At 54.4% G+C, this 19,868-nt stretch overlaps 1 protein-coding gene across 1 annotated transcript; it reads left to right on the top strand.

Moving 5' to 3' along the window:
- The first annotated feature begins 122 nt into the window (after positions 1–122).
- On the top strand, positions 123–17,588 carry LOC308676993 (segment polarity protein dishevelled homolog DVL-2-like). Its single transcript, XM_081343087.1, has 15 exons — positions 123–413; positions 1,152–1,221; positions 2,344–2,489; positions 3,282–3,391; positions 3,499–3,631; positions 5,757–5,847; positions 6,002–6,071; positions 7,815–7,954; positions 9,035–9,111; positions 9,207–9,274; positions 9,481–9,615; positions 9,794–9,925; positions 10,640–10,816; positions 12,469–12,687; positions 14,130–17,588. Exons 1-15 carry the CDS (start codon positions 226–228, stop codon positions 14,606–14,608), a joined length of 2,235 nt encoding a protein of 744 aa, XP_081199213.1. The 5' UTR covers positions 123–225; the 3' UTR covers positions 14,609–17,588.
- The last annotated feature ends 2,280 nt before the right edge of the window (positions 17,589–19,868 follow it).

The following is a 19,868-nucleotide window of genomic DNA, read 5'->3' as shown; positions in this document are numbered from 1 at the left end:
ACGCATGCGCTCCGAGGGGAGGGCGGCGGCTCTCCGCTCGGCGGGGGGCGGAGTCGCGCGCGAGGCGACGGGAGCACGTCCGGGGGCGGGGCCGTGCGTGATGACGCGCTGACGCACGGGAGGCAGGGAGCGAGGCGGGCTGCTGCTGCCGCCGTCGCCGCCGTTCTTCCTCCGCCGCCGCCCCTCCCCCCCGGGCCCGGCGTCCCGCCCCCCTCCCTGGTCTCCATGGCGACGGCGGGCGGCCCCCCCGCGGCGGGCGAGACGAAGGTGATCTACCACCTGGACGAGGAGGAGACGCCCTACCTGGTGAAGATCCCGGTGCCGGCCGAGCGCCTCACCCTGGGCCACGTCAAGGCGGCGCTGGCCCGGCCCGGCGCCAAGTACTTCTTCAAGAGCATGGACCAGGACTTCGGGTGGGGCCCGCTCTCCCCGGCCCCAGCCCTGGACCTCGGGGGGGCAAGAGACCCCCCCTCCTCTGGGCCCGTCTTCTGGACCTCGAGGGGCCCCCGTGGCGGGAGGAAGCCCTGGGGGGCGGGGGGCTTTAGGCGGCCCGGAGCAGCCCTGGGGGCCGGGCACCCTTCCCCCCCCCGAGCATTGGGGGTCGAGAGCCCCCCCCCTTGGGCCCGTCTTCTGGACCTCGCGGGGCCCTCCTGGTGGGAGGAGGGGGAGCAGGAGGCCCTGCTTTCTGCCTCTCTTGCGAGGGGGGGGCTTCGTGGGGGTCCCCTGAGAAGACGGGCAGCGCCTGCATCCTTTCCCCCCCCCAAGGAGAACGCTAGGGGGACCATGAGACCCAAGAGCCCCCATTTCCCTGGAGAGGTGGTGGGCGCCCGTGGACCCCTCCCCGCCAGGAGAGCAAGCCTTGGGCCGTCTTCTGGACCTCGAGGGTCTTGGGAGGAGGAGGAGGAGGAGACCCTGCTTTCTGCCTCTTTGCAGGTGGGGGAGGCGCTCCTGAGAAGATGTGGTGGCCCGGGGACCCTCCCCCCCAGGACAAAATTTGGACAAGAACACCATGGCTCCCAGCATCCTTTGCTTCTCTGGAGAGGGAGGGAGGGAGGGGCTCCACACACACACACACGCACCCCATTGCTCCTGGGGCCGAGGAAGGGGCTCCCCACCCGGCCTCCCCCCGCTGAGCCCACCTCCCTTTGCAGGGTGGTGAAGGAGGAGATCACGGAGGATGGTGCCCTGCTGCCTTGCTTCAACGGAAGAGTCGTCTCCTGGGTACGCAGCCCATGCCGGGGGATGATGGGCTCGGGGACTCTGAAGCAGAGCCTCCGGAAAGGCTTCCGGCAGGGTGGGGGGTGGGGACCAGCGGTCTTGTCTCTTCCAAGCCAAGAAGAGCTGACACTATTTTTATTTATATATTATATATTTTATGTTTGTGTGTGTGTGTATATACACACACACGCATACACACATATATATATAGGGACGTGGTGGCTCAGTGGGTTAGGACGCTGAGCTCGTCGATCAGAAGGTCGGCAGTTTGGCGGGTCGAATCCCAAGTGCCGCATAGCAGAGTGAGCGCCTGTTACTCATCCCAGCTTCTGCCCACCTAGCAGTTCGAAAGCACGTAAAAATGCAAGTAGAAAATTAGGGACCACTACGGTGGGAAGGTAACAGCGTTCCGTGCGCCTTTGGCGTCTAGTCATGCCGGCCACATGACCACGGAGACGTTCTCGGACAAGCGCTGGCTCTTCGGCTTTGAAACGGAGATGAGCACCGGCCCCTAGAGTCGGAAACGACTAGCACGCGTGTGCGGGGGAACCTTTACCTTTTGATAGATAGATAGATAGATATAGATACACACACACACATGCGCGCACACACGTGTAGAGGACAGGAAGGCCTGGAGGAACGTTGTTCATAGGGTTGCGATGAGTCGGACACGACTTCGCAGCTAACAATATATTATTTTTTTACAATAACAATCTTTAGCGCTTTGCGAATGGCACGTTGCCTGGGTTGGTAGATTTGAAACCATCAGCATTAATTAATTTCCACGATTAATCAACGCGTGGGTTGCTAAATCTATTTCCCGCTCTCTCTCTCTCTCCTTCCGTTAACGTTCTTTACCGTTACGTGCGTAAATGCTAAAAAAAATATGTTTATGTTCAGCTTTGGATACGTGCTGAAAATATGAAGAACTGTAATATTTGTTCGATGTAGACAAAAGGAGCGGAGCTGAATCTAATGGGGAGGGGTCAGAGACCTCCCCCCCAAGCCCCATCCAGCAGGGCCCCCACTCTGCTTGGAGGCAGGGGAAGGCGCACACACACCCAGTTTTAGGAAAGGGCAGGATGGAAGCTTTAAGCCCCCCCTCCTTCCTTTGTCCCCACCCAGCTGGTGTCTTCAGAGGTCCCCCCACCCGAGCCGCCTGCTCCTGTGGAAGTCCGGCCGGAGCCTTCTCCCCCGCCGCCACCTCCTTTGCCTCCGTTGCCCGTAGAGAGGACCAGCGGCATCGGGGATTCCCGCCCTCCTTCTTTCCAGTGAGTAGGAACGGTCCTGGGTGGGGGGGAAAGGGGGGCAGGAACTCTACATGGTGGGAATCCAAAGGGTGACTAACCAGCCTGGGACTGGGAGGAAGTTCAGAGATGTTTTTTTGGGGGGAGTTGGGGGTCTCTTAGGTTAATGGAAGGAAAGCCGGGGCTAACTTTTTTTTCGGAAGCAGCTGTGGTTTTTATTGATTAGATTTTTATCCTGCCTGTTTGGCTTCATAAGTAACTCAAGCTGCCAATTGTATATAACGCGCTCTCTTCCTTCTGTTTTCTCTCCTAAAACAACCCTCTGTGAGTGATTGCTTTCCTGCCTAAGGCGGGACTAGAACTCACCGTCTCCTGGTGATGGGCCCAAAGTCACCCAGCCAGCTTTTGTGCCTGAGGCGGGACTAGAACTCACCGTCTCCTGGTGATGGGCCCAAAGTCACCCAGACGGCTTTTCATGGCTGAGGTGGGACTAGAACTCACCGTCTCCTGGTGATGGGCCCGAAGTCACCCAGCCGGCTTTTCATGGCTGAGGTGGGACTAGAACTCACCGTCTCCTGGTGATGGGCTCAAAGTCACCCAGCCGGCTTTCATGCCTAAGATGGTACTAGAACTCACCATCTCCTGGTGATGGGCCCAAAGTCTCTTAGCCGGCTTTTCATGGCTGAGGTGGGACTAGAACTCACCGTCTCCTGGTGATGGGCCCAAAATCACCAGCTTGCTTTCGTACCTAAGGCGGGACTAGAACTCACCAGTTTTTGCACCTTCCCCACTCTACCCAACTGACTCTCTTCGCAGCCCGAACCTCTCGGGCAGCTGTGAGAACTCGGACCACGAAACGGAGACCGAGTCCGTCGTGTCGCTGAGGAGGGACCGGCCCCGTCGCAGGGAGAGCACGGAGCACGGAGGTAACCCTTGGGAAAGCCTTTCCCGGTTTCCGGGAGGGATGGCGGGAGGCCGAATCTGGCAGGCGGATCGCTCTATAACGCCACTGCCCCCCCCCTTTCTGACTCAGGCGGGCACCGGATCAACGGGCAATCCCGGGTGGAGCGCCACCTGGCGGGCTACGACAGCTCCTCCACTCTGCTCACCAGCGAGCTGGAGACCACCAGCCTGTGCGACTCGGAGGACGACGACGCCATGAGCCGGTGAGCGAGGGCAAGGCCGGCAGCAAAGCTGGGCAGGCAGCCCTCCCCGATTCCTGACCTGGGGAAGGGCTGCCATCCCTCCTCGCTCCGGGGTTGGAGGTACCCGGAATTGGGGTTTAATCTGCCTCGGCTCCCCATTGCGCTGAGCTGGGTTGCCTTCCGACAACTCATCCCGCTGGGATTGGCCCGGCCCACCCGTGCCGGCACCAGAGGGCCCAGCGGGCAGGGTGTTCTGGCTGGGGGGGTGGGGGGGGCAGGAAGGGAAAGGGCCTTCTCTGCCATTGCTGCCCCCCCCTTTGGAACATCTACCTCCCCATCTGAGGTCATGGGCCTTCCTCAAGTCCCATTGGATCGGGGCTGTGATAGAGAGGCTTCACGATGGGGTTGGTCAGAACAGAGAACGCGTCAGACCTGAGAGGGACCTTTTAGGTCTTCTAGTCCAACCCTCTGCTCGAGCAGGAGCGTCCCCAAAATCAAAAGCTAGCGCAAAGGCGGCAAGAGAAACGCAGGGAAGGGTCTGTACAGGGGTGTGTTTCTCGACCTCAGCAGCTCTTAAGATGGGGGGGGGGACTTCAACTCCCAGGATTCCTTGAACACCTTGGATGTGACAATAACAAGAGTTGGAAGGGACCTCGGAGGTGGTCTAGTCTAACCCGCTTGCTCAAGCAGGAGAACTTACACCATTTGAGACAGGTGGCTGTCCGGCCTCTTCTTAAAAACCTCCAGGGATGGAGCGCCCACAACATCTGGTGGCAAGCAGTCCCACTGGTTAATTGTCCCCACTGTTAGGAAGTTTCTAATGAATTCCAGGCTGCTTCTCTCTTTGGTCAGTTTCCAACCATTGCTTCTCGTCCTCCCCTCTGGTGCTTTGGAGAATAAGTGGAAACCCCCCCCCTTCTTTGTGGCAGCCCTCCAAATACTGGAAGGTGGCTATCCTGTCTCCCTTGGTCATTCTTGACAGGTTGATAGATTGTTAACAGATCCCAACTCCCCGCTGCTCATCCTACTCCCTCCCTCCCCGTCTTTTAGGTAGATCTGAACTATTTGGGTCCTCGTAGCACTTGTATTTTACAGCTTTTCCTTACAGGGGGATCCTTAATTTAGAACCCATTCAGGGAGACGTTGAACTTAACAAATGGCACCGACAAAAGCGTCTTTCGACTTACACACTTAACCCCCGTCGCAGCCTCAGTTGATCCGAATTCGGAACCTTGGGCAACTGACTCCTATTTACGACGGTCGCAGGGTCCCAGAGGGGTCTCCTGATCACCTTTGGTGACCTTCTGACAAGCAAAGTCCACGCGGGAAGCCAGATTCACTTACCGCATTGCTAATCAAGATCGCGCGAAGTACTGGTACCGCTTTGTAAAACCCCAGTGAGGCCACACCTGGAATCCTGCAGCCAGTTTTGGTTACCATATCACAAAAAAAAAGACATTGAGAGTTTGGAAAAAGTGCAGAGAAGAGCAACTCAGAGGATCCAAGGCCTGGAGACTAAAACATACGAAGAACGGCTGCGGGACTTGGGTCTGGCTATAGAGAAAAGCAGAAATAGGGGGGACACGATAGCAGCGTTCCAGTATTGGAGGGGCTGCCCCCAAAAAGAGGAGGGGGTCACGTTCTCCAAAGCACCAGAGGGCAGGACGAGGAACAACGGTTGGAAACTGACCAAAGAGAGAAGCAACCTGGAATTAAGGAGAAACTTCCTGACAGTGAGGACAATCAACCAGCGGAACTGCTTGCCACCAGAAATCGTGGGCACTCCTTCACTGGAGGTTTTTAAGAAGAGACCGGACAGCCACCTGTCTCAAATGGTATAAGTTCTCCTGCTTGAGTAGGGGGCTGGACTAGAAGACCTCCAAGGTCCCTTCCAGCTCTGTTCGATATTCTATATACTTAACAGTGGCAAAAAAAAAAGTCGTCACACGGGGCAAAATTTGCTTTGCAAATGTCTCGCTTAGCAACAGAAAATTGGGGCTCCATCGGGCTGTAAGTGGGAGGGGCACCTCTGGGTTTTGGCAATCCTGGCCGGGTGGCGTCCCTTTCCCAAAGGTGCTTCCCATCGTGCCTCTCGGCTCGCAGGATGCCTCCGCTCCTATAACCTGGTCGCCTGTTTCCTCGTCAGATTCAGCAGTTCTACGGAGCAGAGCAGCGCCTCCCGACTTCTGAAGCGCCACCGTCGCAGGAGGAAGCAGCGCCCACCACGTCTCGAACGGGTAAGCCCGGGGAGGGCGGGGCAAGGGTGAGCCATTGGCTGGGTCTAAATTAGGAGAGTCTCTGCGCCGGGCAGGACGGAAGCTGGGGGGGTGGTGGAAACGTAGGTGGTCTCGTCCTGCATCTCCCCCCCCTCTCTCTCCTCCTGTCTTCCAGACGACGTCCTTCAGCAGCGTCACCGACTCCACCATGTCCCTCAACATCATCACCGTCACCCTGAACATGGGTAAACAACCCGCGCGGGCCGAAAAGGCAGCAGATGAAAGCCAGGTCCACGCGTGACGCTGCAAACTTCCCACCCTCCCCCCTTAAGAATGAAAGGACCGTCCTCTTTAAGTTTGGTGGGGTCTCTCCGTGGCCTCAATCTCTGCCTCCCACTGCACTTTGCGGAGTGGGGAGCAGGGAGGCGACCCGTTTTTAATGGCGAGATTTAAGGCGTCTCGTTTGCCTCTTGTTACTTCCTCTGAAAACCCATCGGGATAATTTAAAAAGAAAAAAAATTCTTCCCCTTTTGGGAAGAGGATTAACTGCTCTTTATCCGCTCTGACCCCTGATTTTTTGGGGGGGGGCGAAATGGGAGAGATCCTTCGGAAGGCGGTCTGTCTCTCTTAACGGCCGTCCTCGGAGTTACGGGGCTGGCCAGCCTGAGCCTGCTTCAAATATGGCCCCGCTGAGGCCTCATGTAGCTGAACTTTTGAGCCTAGCCGTTATCATTTATCAAGCAATTCTGTATAACTGCCTCACTTACACAGAACGGTACTCGACTTACAACTCATTTAGCGACCGACCGAAGTCACAAGAACACTGAAAAAAGTGACTTCACGACCATTTTTCACACCTGGGACCATTTGCAGCCTCCCCGTGGTACACATGATTTATATTCAGATGCTTCACAACTGACTCGGGTTTATGTCCGTTGCAGTGTCACCAGGGGTGTGTACGGGTGTGTCACGCGATCCCCGTTTTGCAACCTTCTGACAAGCAAAGTCAACAGGAAGGCGGCACTAGCAGCCCCATTTGCACATGCGGCATGCGTGGATGGCCACGCATCTCCCGCAGCGGGTAGCAGCCTGTTCATGCGCAAATGGGCCACGGACGCTCACCCCATGCTAGCATCCCCATTCACGTGCACGCACAAACGCCACGGACGCTCGCCCCGTCCTAGCGTCCCAGTTTGCACAAACGGGCCACGGACACTCGCCCTGTGCTAGCGTCCACGCTTGCGTCTACGCACAAATGGGCCACGGACACCCCGTGCTAGCTTCCTTGTTTGTTTGCACAATTGGGCCACGGACACGCCCCGTGCTAGCGTCCACACGCAAATGGGCCACGGACGCTCGCCCCGTGCTAGCTTCCCCGTTTGCATGCATGTACAAACAGGCCATGGTTTCTCGCCCCGTGCTGGATTCCCAGTTCGCACAAACGGGCCACGGATGCTCTCCCTGTGCTACCTTCCCCATTTGCATGCATGTACAAACAGGCCACGGATGCTCGCCCCGTGCTGGAGTCCCACTTCGCACAAACGGGCTCCAGATGCTCGCCCTGTGCTAGCGTCCCCGTTTGTGCGTGCACGCCTGGGTGTGCATTCCCCGTTTGCGCGTGCACCATCCAGTCATTTCCTTGGCCCACTGGCCAAGAGCTCGCTCCCGGGCCGCAGCCCGTAGTTTGGGGACCCCTGTTCTAGGCAGCTTACAACACTGAAGAAATTTAAAGCGCCGTTGTCAATAAAGGCGAATATTTGCAACTCTGGGTTGAAATGCGGGGTCCTCGGTGGTCTCTGAGCTTTGTTGTCTCCGTGCAGACCTTTCCTTACCCAAACTAGGCACCATCCTCATCTTCGTGGGTGTGGGTGATATTACCTCTTTCGGGTAATGAAACGCCCGCCAGGACCAAGCTCAGAGACGGCCTGGGATCCCTCCGGCCGCCCTCTTGTCTGTCCTTATTTTGTTTCCGATTCTCCTTTTGCTAGAAAAATACAACTTCCTGGGCATCTCCATCGTGGGCCAGAGCAACGAGCGAGGAGACGGGGGGATCTACATCGGCTCCATCATGAAAGGGGGGGCCGTGGCAGCCGATGGCCGGATTGAACCCGGAGACATGTTGCTTCAGGTGAGAGAGACGTGCGCGCTTCTCCTTCGCGCGGTGCGAGGCAAAACCGATAGAATGTCTGGCTCGCCGAGGGTTGAACTGTCCTGGGATCCTCGGTGCTCCCCGAGTTGGGTGGGGTGTTTGGCAGGCGTTTTGCCACCCAGGCCGCTGTAATGCGCCGATGACGTTACTCGCTTTGGTAACGAAACGCCTGGAAGAAAAAGAGCCAGCTCAGAGAGCGACAAGCACCCCAAAGCCTTTGTTGTGCTGCTGCTCCTCTTCCTCCTCCTCCTCCTCCTCCTCCTCGCAGACACCACTGCCTTCTAGCTCTGATGATGTTCCCTAGCTGGGTAATGAAACGCCTGCAAGGAAACCGCCCAGCTCTTAGGGCACCCAGGACCCCACTGTCCTCCTCCACCATCACCACCTTTCTTCTTTTTCTTCTTCTTCTTCTCCTTTTCTCCTTCTCCTTTTTTCTTCTTTCTTTTTTCTTTTCTTTCTCTTTCTCTTCCTCTTCTTCTCTTTCCTTTCTTCTTTTTCCTTCTTCTTTTTCTTTCCTCCTTTTCTCTTCTTCTTCCTCTTCCTTTTTTCTACTTTTTCTTCCTCTTCCTCTTCTTCTCCTTCTCCTTCCTTTCTTCTTTTTCCTTCTTTTTCTTTCTTCTTTCCTCCTTTTCTCCTTTTTTCTTTTTCTCTTTTTCCTCTTCCTCCTCTTTTCCTTTTTTCTTCTTTTTCTTTTTCTTCTTTTCTTTCTCTTCCTCTTCTTCTTTCTCTTCCTCTTCCTCTTCTCCTTCCTTTTTTCTTCTTTTTTCTTTCTCTTTCTCTTCCTCTTCTTTCTCTTCCTCTTCTTCTCCTTCCTTTCTTCTTCTTTTTCTCTCTCCCTTCCTTCTCTCCTCCTCCTCCTCCTCCTCCCTGTTCCCTAGTGAACCCACCAAGTTCAGGGAGCAGCGAGGACCAAACAGATGTCTTCCCCCTCCTTTCTCGGAGCCTCTCAGCTCCTGCAGGGGTGAATCTGAGAGCGTCTCCCACCTGTCGGAGGAAGGCGAGCAAGGCTCCAGCTGGCTAAAAGCAACACCCCCCCCTTCTCTCTCTTTTTTATCCCAGGTGAACGACATCAACTTCGAGAACATGAGCAACGACGACGCCGTGAGGGTCCTGAGGGAGATCGTGCACAAGCCGGGGTGAGTTCTGGCCAACCGCTCCGGCCCTCCCTTGCACGCGGGGAGGGGGGCTTCCCGCGGTTCTGAAAATGATCTCCCCCCCCTTTCCTTTCCAGCCCAATTGTGCTGACGGTGGCCAAGTGCTGGGACCCCTCCCCACAAGGGTATTTCACTCTGCCCAGAAGTAAGTCCTCTGTGTTGGCCCTGGGCGCAAAACGGGGTATGGGTGGAGGGGGGGGGTTCCCCGGCAGTCGATCTATCAGGCTTTGCCCCCCATAGCTAAGAAATGGGTGGGAATCCGCAGAGCCAGGCCAGGGAGGGTGGGTGTGTGGGACTGGGCAACGGGGGCCTTGCGGCGTGCTCACAGCGTCTCCTCCTGGTCCTCACCAGACGAGCCCATCCAGCCCATTGACCCGGCAGCTTGGGTGTCCCACTCGGCCGCTCTGACAGGGGCCTTTGTCCCCTACCCGAGCAGCAGTTCGATGAGCACCATCACCTCGGGGACCTCTGTCACGGAGACCGAACGTGAGTCTGGCGCGTGCCCCCCCCTCCCCCTGGCCGCCTCTGGAAGGGGAGGAGTGGGATTGTACGCCCTGGAGGGAGGGAGGAGGACTTCCGTTGGAAAATGGGCGTGTGAAAGAATGACTCCTGGGGGGGGGAACGGTTACCGATTCCGTACCTTCCCCCAAATCTTCCTTGTTAGGCTTTGATGACTTCAACCTCTCCATCCACACGGACATGGCTTCGGTCACTAAGGCCATGGCCTCCCCGGAGTCTGGCCTGGAGGTCCGCGACCGCATGTGGTTGAAGATTACCATCCCGGATGCTTTTCTAGGTATCGGGAGGAAGCGGGATGCGGGCTGGCGGGTGGGGAGCCGATCTCCCAACGGAGCAGCCAGCAGCAGAGTGATGACCCAGGGCACAGCACCGAGGCAACGCAGTCAGCTTTAGGAGAGGAATTTATTTTTTTTTATTTTTTTTTATTTTAATCCCATTTATATCCCGCCCTTCTCCGAAGACTCAGGGCGGCTTACAAGCTTAGCAGTAGCCTTCATTCTATGTATATGCCTGCTTATTAGGGCTTTCACACACACCCCAAGCGGCATTATTACAAAGTCAGCTTAATTGCCCCCAACAATCTGGATCCTCATTTTACCTACCTCGGAAGGATGGAAGGCTGAGTCAACCTTGAGCCTGGTGGGACGCGAACCTGCAATAATTGCAGGCAGCTGGTGTTACTTAAGGAGGCGTTAGCCCACTGCTCCACCAAGGCTCTTTACTCAAGGCCACGGAGATAACAAGGAATGACACATACACCGTTAACCTAACGAGTCTTGTGTGAATGAAGCTTGCCCAAGCCGTTTCAGAAGAGAAGCCAGAATACAGTCCAAGCTCTTTGAACGTCCAGGTGACGTTGTCACTCAGTCCAATGGTCAGAGTTTCCGGGTTTCCAAGCATAACGGTCATAAGTGTGAAAACTCGTTATGGGCCACTTTTCCAGTGATGTTGTAGCTTCAAATATTCACTAAACAAACCATTATCCCGCCAGGTTCGGACGTGGTGGACTGGCTATATCATCACGTGGAAGGCTTCCAGGACCGCCGCGAAGCCCGCAAGTACGCTAGCAACCTCCTGAAGGCCGGGTTCATCCGCCACACCGTGAACAAGATCACCTTCTCCGAGCAGTGCTACTATATCTTTGGCGACCTCAGCAGCTGCGAGAACTGTAAGTAGCGGCGGGCTGTTGGGAGCTGATCCGTAACGGGCAGGGCTTCCGAGTCCCACAGCGGCCGGTCTACAACAACTCGCCGCAGCCAAGTCTCTGCGGGGACAAGAGTGACGCTAATATCAAAGAAATGGTGGGATAGAATCACGGAAGAAAGCATGAGAAAGGAGAGACAAAATGAAACGTGAACGGCAAAATGTTTTTTTTAAAAAAAATTATTTTAAATAACTCAATTAGATTGTTGAATTGCCAAGGTTAGACACCCCTGCTTTTACAGTGTTATTTTTTGCGTACCACTGGAGGAGATTTTAGTTCGGTGGGACCCCTCGACATCCATACAAATCAGTCCCTGCTCATTGATTTTCTGGTTGTGAATCCACCGTCTCTTAATTAATGATAAATATTTCCAGTTTTCCAATATTAAACGTTTCTGGGAGGGCTGGCCTGTTGCTCAGTTTTCTGCTCTCGGGTGAGCCCTTTCTCAAATCCAGGAACTTTGTAAAAACCTTCTGTTTGTGATCGGCCAGCAAACAGAAAGAGAGATAAAGGAATAAAGGAACAGACAAAGAGATAAACGGACGCTGGGATTGTTTGAATCGGTGATATTTGACCTTTTTTGGGTAATTAGCATGGTTGCGAAATGGCGACCACCGAGGCACCTGGCTTTGCCTAAGATCAGAGCCCAACTTAAGGTGGTCTTGGTTTATTTTGAGTTCTCTGCCTGTCTGAGAGGAGGCGGATTTCTAAAAAAAAAAAAAAAGGAAGCTTTGCATTAGAAAAAGGCTGGATTTAGTTTTTTCTAATACAGGTAGTCCTCGACCTACGGCCGCAATTGACCCCCCCCAACATTTTTATTGCTAAGCGAGACATTTGTTAAGTGAACGTTGCTCCTTTTTGTGACTTTTCCTGCCACAGTTGTTAGGTGAATCGTGAGGGTTAAGTCAGGAGCACGGTTGTTGAGGGAATCGCCACTGAGTTTGCTTGTCAGAAGGTCGCAAAAGGGGATCTCTGGGCGACCGTCATAAATGTGAATCAATTGCCAAGCAACTGAATTTCGTTCATGTGAACCTGGGGGTGCTGCAGCGGTCGTGTGAAAAGTGGTCCTAAGTTAACGTGTCTTTTTAGTGCCGCTGTAACTTTGGACAGTCACTACACGAACTTTTGTAAGTCGAGGACCACCTTGTGTTTTAACGACTAAATTTTAATGGTTCAGAAGCCGGGTTTGTCCTGCATAATTGGACCTTGATCGTTCCCGCGTCTTCTCAACCCCTCTTGAATTTTCCCGCCCTCTTTGTTTTGCCTGCCGTTCCTTTTATGGGCCTTTGCTCGAACAGCGTTCAGATAACCCTCGTTGGGCAACTGCCTCGTTTAGCGGCCATCCGCCGCCGTCGTGGGGATAAAGAGGTGACGTCGGGACCAATCCTTGCTTTTACGGCCTCTGTAAAAGCAAAAGGAAAGTCGAAGTTAGGCCGTCAGCACCGTAGTTACGGTTTCGCTTAGCGACCGCTTACTCACTGCTTGGTGGTCGCTCAGCGAGGACTTAGCTGAAACCGCGGGGGGGGGGTCAGGACTTGAATGAGGAGAAAACCCCTCCGATTGACAGCCGGCGTGAGGTGTGTGTGTGCTCCCCCATTGTCTCCTTTGTTCTTCAGATATGGCCAACCTCTCGCTCAATGACAACGACGGATCCAGCGGGGCCTCCGACCAGGACACACTAGCGCCTCTGCCGGGGGCCACTCCTTGGCCGCTGATGCCGACCTTCCCATACCAGTATCCGGCCCCCCACCCATACAGCTCCCAGCCTCCGCCCTATCACGAGCTGTCCTCGTACAGCTATGGGGTGGGAAGTGCAGGCAGCCAGCAGAGTGAAGGTAGGTGGGGCAGTCGGGGGGGGGGAGGGAAGTCAGTCAGCTGGGGATAATGGGCTCGGGGGTCAGGTAGACAAGGGGGGTTGGGAGGGGGGGCTCAGCTCAGGCCTGGGTCCTTGGCAGATTGGGGTGGGGGTGGGGGGGCTGCTGGGAAAGTCTCACTACCTCAGTGCCAATTCTTGCGTACTTTTTAAAAATTGGGCTGTTTTTATTTTATTTTTTAAAAGAAAAATTTTACTGATTTTTCCAGTCTGACATTTAAATATTTGACAAGCGAATGTGGTGGCGGACTTGGTCCGTAATTCAACAAGGCAGAAATGTCTTTAGTACAGATCTCAAACTATTAACATTCAATATTTCCTCTTGGTATTTACTGTCTCACATTTAAATTAATACAATTCTTATTCCGTCGATGAAATAAAAATAACTTTCTTACAGTTACCGGTCATTTTTAGTTTATACATAGCCCTGGTTGTTTTAACAACCAATCTTTTTCGACAAATCAACGTCCTGGTTAGTTTTTCCCAATGTTTAGTTTCCCGCTAATGTTTACATTTAACGTTTAATATTTATAATTCCCAAGTTTTAAATAACCCCAATTCCTTTGATCACAATTCATCGCAAGATCTAATGTTCAGGATACACGGTCTTATCTGTTTGAATTCTCGCCATCTTACATCAACCGATTAACAATGCAACATAATATTCTTATTTTCTGGTAATTTCCAAATGCCTGAAATTTAGCCACCAAAATTTCTATTATTTCAACATTTAATACTTCCTCTCTTTTTTCTCTTAATATCTACCGTCTCATATTTAAGCTAGTGGTTTTTATTATTGCCGCTAAATAAGAATTTGAGTTGTTTTTACATTTGCCTTTTTCCTCTTGGTGAGCCTCGGGGGGGGGGGAGGCACGGGTAGTCCTCTACCTACGACCGGACAGTTGCAAAGCAAGACAGCACGTGACCGTCCCAATTTTTGGACTCTTTTTCCCTCAGCAGTCGCTAAACAAACCACCAAGGTTGTTATGTGGATCTGTGATCATTAAAGCCCCCCTCGCTGTTCGCTGGGGGAGATTTTCAAAATTTGGACGCTCAGCCACTGGCTCGTATTTACGGCGGTCGTAGCATCCTGGGGGTGTGTGTGTCGTCTGACGAGCAAAATCAAGGGGGGGAGCCAGACTCGCTGAACAACCGTATTCCTGACTTTACAACTGCAGCGATTCGCTTAACAACCCTGGCAAAAAAAAAAAAAAGTTGTAACGCGGGGGGAAAAGGTCGCTTAACCAATGCCTCGCTTAGCAACCGAATTTTGGGCTCGGTCGTGGTCGTACATCGAGGACTCCCTGTAGAAACTGAATGAACAAATCAATCGATAAAGTTGGCTGTCCTTTCCCCTCCCTTCTCCCCCCCCCCCCTTTCCTTTTGTGCTTTCCTGTCTTGCAGGCAGCCGCAGCAGCGGCTCGAACCGCAGCGACGGGGGTGGCGGCAGCGGCGGCCGGGGGGCCGGGAGACCCAAGGAGGAGAAGCCGGGGGCGGATTCGAAATCCGGCAGCGGGAGTGAGTCGGAATACTCCATCCGCAGCGGCAGCCAGCGTGGGGTTCCGGCGGCGGCGGCGGCGATGCTGGGCGGGGAGGCCTCCTCGCAGCGCAGCCAGCACAGCCTGGGGGGTGTCAGCCTGCGCTCCCACCCCTCCCTGCACGGCGCCTACGCGGCTCCCGGGGGGGTGCCCTTGGGCTACAAGCCGATGGTGGTGATGATGGTGCCGCCGCCTCCCCCGCCCGCCTCCGCGGCTGCTGTACAGCCTCCGGGAGCCCCTCCGGTGCGGGACCTGGGCTCTGTGCCCCCCGAGCTGACCGCCAGCCGGCAGTCCTTCCACATGGCCATGGGGAACCCCAGCGAGTTCTTCGTGGACGTGATGTGATGGGGGGGCCCCCGCGGGCTCCGCTCCCCCCATTTCCCACCACCACCAGCGTGGAAACCAGCCATCCCGAGCGGTCCAGCCTCTTCTTTTGGGGTGTCCCTCGCCCCGAAGGATGGGCCTAACCTCTCCCCGGTCCCAGCCGACCCCTCGCTCTGGGGTATGGCTCTCTCTTTTTCTGCCCAGACTTCCACGCGGGGGGGGGGCGGGGGGGTCGCTCACCCGTGCCTCAGGTCTTCCTCTGACGTTGGTGCCTTGCTATGCTGAGCTAGGGAGGCTCAGCGACTCCTCCTCCTCCGAGCGGCCTTACACCAAAAAAAACAAAACCAAATTCACCTCGGTGCGAGAAATGCACATCCGTCTGTCATCCGGGTATCTCTTCCCAAGATTTGGGACCCCGGGAGTGGGGGGGGGGAGGGGGCTGTCAGTCCTTCCTCTTTTTTTCCTTTCCTTCCCGTGCTTTGCAAAGGGGTCTTCCTGCTCCTCTGCAGGGCGCGGTCGGAACAGTCCAAACGGCCGAAGCGACGGTACGCTCCCAGTCTTGAACCTCGCCCGGCAGACGCTGCCCGCTTCTCGCCGCGGCGGGCACAGCCTCGTCTTGAGGGTAGTTTCCAGGCCTTCTTCTAGAGCAAGGGAGGGGTCTTCCAACTTGGCTGCTTTGAAGACTCGTGGACTTCAACTCCCAGAATGCCTCAGCCAGCCCAGAGGGCTGGCTGAGGGATTCTGGGAGTTGAAGTCCACGAGTCTTCAAAGCAGCTAAGTTGGAAGAGCCATGTTCTTTAGAGGGTCACCGAGCCGGTACCAATGAAGGGGTCTTTTTGTTCTTGTGTTTTTATTTTTTTTATTTTATTTTTTTATTAAGAAAAATGTTTTTTTTTAATAGATTCTGTTCGTTTTTCGTTCACGTTTTTGGGGGGAGCTCGCCCCTCTTTCCTTTTAAACCTGTATAGGGCGCCCTGACCCCAGTTATATTTTTAACGCTACAGCCCGGCCTGTCCTCCCAAGCTCTGTGTGTGTGGGGGGGAGGGCTTTATTTCTTTCCTAACTTCCTTTGGAACCCCCTCTTTGTATCTTGGTGGGGCGGGGGGGGGGCTTTGCACCCCAAATGCCTGGGTTTTTTTTCCTAGGTTGCCTTGCCACGGACCTCCTGCCCCGTTTCTCGCCTCGCCACCCTGCGGACTCGTTTAGTTTTACCCCTGGGGGGGGCCTGGGAATTGTGGGGGAGGCACTTGCACCCAGGGCCAGGACTGGGGTGTGGGGGGTTCCTTCTGTGTGAACTCTGGGACTCGACCTTAGACGGAATAAAATCCCATCAGGCTTCCACCTAGGCTCCATTTTGGGGGATCCACGAGTCCTTGGAAAGGAGGCAAATTTCCCCATTGGGGGGGGTGGGGGCTACATCTTGCAGTCCCCACCCCACCCCAAGTCGCTCTCCAGCCTCAACAATCTGTCCCTGGGATCAACTGGGAGAAGAACCCCAGAGGTCACAATTAAGGAAAGGGGAGGTAGACAATTGGGAGGGCGTTAAGCCGCACCCCGTCTTACGGAGGCTGGCTTGCGTACTGGTGTAATTCCCACCCATCCCCCCTTGCCAAAAAAAAAAAGCCGCAAAGTTTCAGATGGCTTTGTCCCCAAATTGTCGCCATGCCTGTGGGGAAGCGGATATTGGGGTTCTGAGCCCCACAGAGGCCTCTGGACCACCTTTCGACCCCACTTCCTTCTTCAAAGCCGTGCGGTTTTGGGGGTCCCTCGCTCCACAGAATGGACCAAACTCTCCCGGTCTCGTCTTAACGGCTTGGTAGGATAGAATTGGGGGTGACGCAAAGGGCAGGAAGTGGGGCTGATTTTGTACCTGGCCCTCCTCCCCCCCCCACCCAAATCTTTCTGCCTCGTTCCTTTCTCTCCCCGCCCCCCAAAACAGGGTACGGACTCTTTGTCTACAATGGTGCTATTTTGCCCCGAGCTCACCAGGATGATGTTTTAGATCGGTGTTTCTCTCCAGCTCGGAGCTGGGTGGGACTTCAACTCCCAGAATTCCCCAGCCAGCGAGGGTTTCCCAGCGTTCACCGTGAATAGAGCAGATGTAGCTAGAATGCCTTTTTTTATTGCGTTGTTTTTTTTTTGTAACCTTAATAGATAAATAAGTTTCTTAGTAGACAGTGGGAATGGGATAAACATATCTTGACTTCGGCACAGCGGGGGGCGGGTGGAATAACCAGGGACAAGCCAAAATGAATAAGCCAGTTAAATGTGGGCTAGATGACCGGACAATTCAACAGAAGACTGTTATACTGGCTGGGGGCATTCTGGGAGTTGAAGTCCACCCGTCTTCCAGCAGACAAGGTTGAAAAATAATTGGGTTAGAGCAAGGGTCTCCAAACCTTTACGGCTTAAAGTGGCCAAGTTTGGGGACCCTTGCTCTAACCCAGCATTTCTCAACCTTGTCTGCTGGAAGATGGGTGGATTTCCAACTCCCAGAATTCCCTAGCCAGGCATGCTTTCCACCCCCCCCTCTCTCTTTTATCCCCTAGAGCGGAGAGATTGCAGAGAGAGGGATTACAGGAGAGCATGCAAGTCACAATGAGTATACATAACCAAAAGGAATGGATTAGTGCAAGGGAATTCTGGGAGTTGGAAGTCCACCCATCTTCAAGCGGCCCAGTTTGAGAAACAGCAGGCATCCTTTATTAGGCCGGCCACCACTCTGGCCCACCAGACGTGGGGGACTACAAGCTCCATCATCCCCTGCACAGGGTGTCAACAGTCCTGATGGGTCTAGGAAGCCTCATGTTGGGACCGAGCATCCTTGGCCTCGGACCCCAACTATTTAGCCCTCCTATATCTCTCGGGAGGGAGGTGTCTGTGCACGGGTGTGGCAGGGTTTGTGTGGTTGTTAGCAGATCACTCTTTTGTAATGACATATTTATTTTTTTGCTCTTTTGTGTACAAAAAGCCTTCAAATAATAAAAAAAAGCTTCAGAAAACCAAAGTCGGCGTGCAGCTGTGTGTTTTCTAAAAAGTTGCCAGTGTGTGTGTGTGTGTGAGAGAGAGACAGAGAGAGAGATGGGTAAAATATGTGTGGGGATAAAGTTGTGAGTTCATCTGAATGGGCCAATCTTGTGAATGCATTATTTTAAAAAGGTTACAACAACCTTTTATGGCCACAATTGAGCCCAAAATTTCCATTGCTAAGCAAGGCGGTCGTTAAGTGAGTTTTGCCCTGTTTTACGACCTTTCTGGCCACAGTTGTGAAAGCGAATCCCCGCAACCGTTATGTTAGTATCTTGGTCGTTAAGTGAATCCAGCTTCCCCGGTTGACTGCTGGTCAGAAGGTGGCAAAAGGGGAATCACGTGACACACACCCCAGGACGCTGCGACTGTCATAAATATGAGTCAGTTGCCAAGGTTCTGAATTCAGATCACGACTACGACAATGGTCGTAAGTGTGAGGAATGTTTGTAAGCCCCTTTTTCAGTGATGTAAAATTGGTCGGTAAACGAGCCATTGTTAAGTTGAGGACTACCCATAAGTTAAGATACTAAGACTGGTCTTCAAACCTGGCCCTTTGATGACTTCTGAACTTCAACTCCCAGAATTCCCTGGCACTAATACTTTCCTTTTGCTTATGTATACCATTGTGACTTGCAGACTCTCTTGAAATCCCTTTCTCTACAATCTCTCTGCTCTAGGGGATAAAAGGGGGTGGGGGGAAGGCCTGCCTGGCTGAGGAATTCTGGGAGTTGAAGTCCACAAGTCATAAAAGAGCCGAGGTTGCCTACCCCTGCTCTAGGGGATAAAAGGGGGTGGGGGGAAGGCCTGCCTGGCTGAGGGATTCTGGGAGTTGAAGTCCACAAGTCATCAAAGGGTCAAGTCTGAAGACCCTTGTGCTAAGCCAAGGTCTGTATAAGTGACAGTTGATCATCTTGTGTAAAGAAAGCAGTATCTTTCAAGCTTGGTCTCTTGAAGACGGGTGGACTTCAGCTCCCAGAATTCTCTAGCCAGCAATGTGGGCTGGAGAATTCTGGGAGCTGAAGTAAGTCCACCCATCTTAAACTGGCCAAACCTTGGGTGGGGGGGGGAAACTCAGATGCAATCAACCATAGCACAATTAACAGAACTTTAAACAGGCAAGTTTGTGTTGTCCTCCAGTCCTCAAAACTTTTATTTTAACTTTTCAAATCCAAATGGTGGGGGTGGGGACCCCCCCCCCCCAATTCTGCGAAGGACCTGCAAAAAGGTAGCAAGGGCAAAAGGAGACTGCAAGGTGGGCGCTCTCCCCCCCCCCCCCGAGGAATCTGAGTCGAGAGACAAACAAGGTTTAAAAATAGCCGCTGGGCCCCATCCCAAGAATCCGGTTGAAGCGACTCTGCGGGGGGTGGGGGGGTGGAAGGAAGGAGCGCTCTGCACACGCTCAGGGGCACAAGCCTTGCAAGCCCCCAAGGGAAAAAGGGGATGGTTCTACGGAAAGGGGGAGGCGCTCTGCACATGCTCAGGGGCACCGCTTCCCTCTTTGCAAGCTCCACACACACACAGACACACTTGCAAGCCCTAATAGGAAGGGGATCGCTGCCCAGAAAGGTGGGGGGGGGCGCTCTTTACATGCTCAGGGGCACCAATATGCAAGCCCCAAGGGGAAACGGATCGTTCTTCGGAAGGGATGGGGGGAGGGCGTTCTGTACATGCTCGGGGGCACCGCTTTCCTCTTTGCAAGCCGTCCCCGCTTGCAATGGGATCGGGCCGCGGAAGAGAGGTGGGCACTCTGTACATGCTCAGGGGGGCCGCTTTGCAAGCCGCAAGGGGAAAAAAGGGGTCGTTCTCCGGAAATTTATTTAATTGACTTTCTATACCGCCCTTCCCCCGAAGGAAATGGGGGGGAGGGCGTTCTGTACATGCTCAGGGGCACCGCTTTCGTCTTTGCAAGCTTCCCCCCCCCACGCACACACACACTTGCAAGCCCTAGCGGGAAAGGGATTGCTCCCCCCAAAAGGGGGTGGCGCTCTTTACATGCTCAGGGGCACCAACTTGCAAGCCCCAAGGGGGGGAAAGGGTTCGTTCTCCGGAAAGAAGGGGGGGGAGGGCGTTCTGTACACGCTCAGAGGCACCGCCTCGCAAGCCCCCCCCCCCCTGGAAAGAAAAGAGGTCGATCTCCGGGAAAAGTGGCGGGGAGGGGGTGGGGAGAGGGGAGGGCAACCCGCTGCGCATGAGCAGCCACGTCTGCAGCCCGGGCAAACTCCAACTCCCAGCGTGCTCCACCCGTCCTCCT

This window comes from Vipera berus (genome assembly GCF_964194415.1).
Source record: "Vipera berus genome assembly, chromosome: Z".
Taxonomy (NCBI): domain Eukaryota; kingdom Metazoa; phylum Chordata; class Lepidosauria; order Squamata; family Viperidae; genus Vipera; species Vipera berus.
This window is presented reverse-complemented; position numbering and strand designations above follow the sequence as displayed.

What these genes read in the sequence shown, in the direction of transcription:
- LOC308676993 (XM_081343087.1), top strand. Translation starts at nt 226, where the DNA reads ATGGCGACGGCGGGCGGCCCCCCCGCGGCGGGCGAGACGAAGGTGATC. An exon ending in CATCCCGGATGCTTTTCTAG is followed by an intron (nt 9,926 to 10,639) that starts GTATCGGGAGGA and finishes TTATCCCGCCAG; the next exon opens with GTTCGGACGTGGTGGACTGG. An exon ending in CCTCAGCAGCTGCGAGAACT is followed by an intron (nt 10,817 to 12,468) that starts GTAAGTAGCGGC and finishes TTTGTTCTTCAG; the next exon opens with ATATGGCCAACCTCTCGCTC.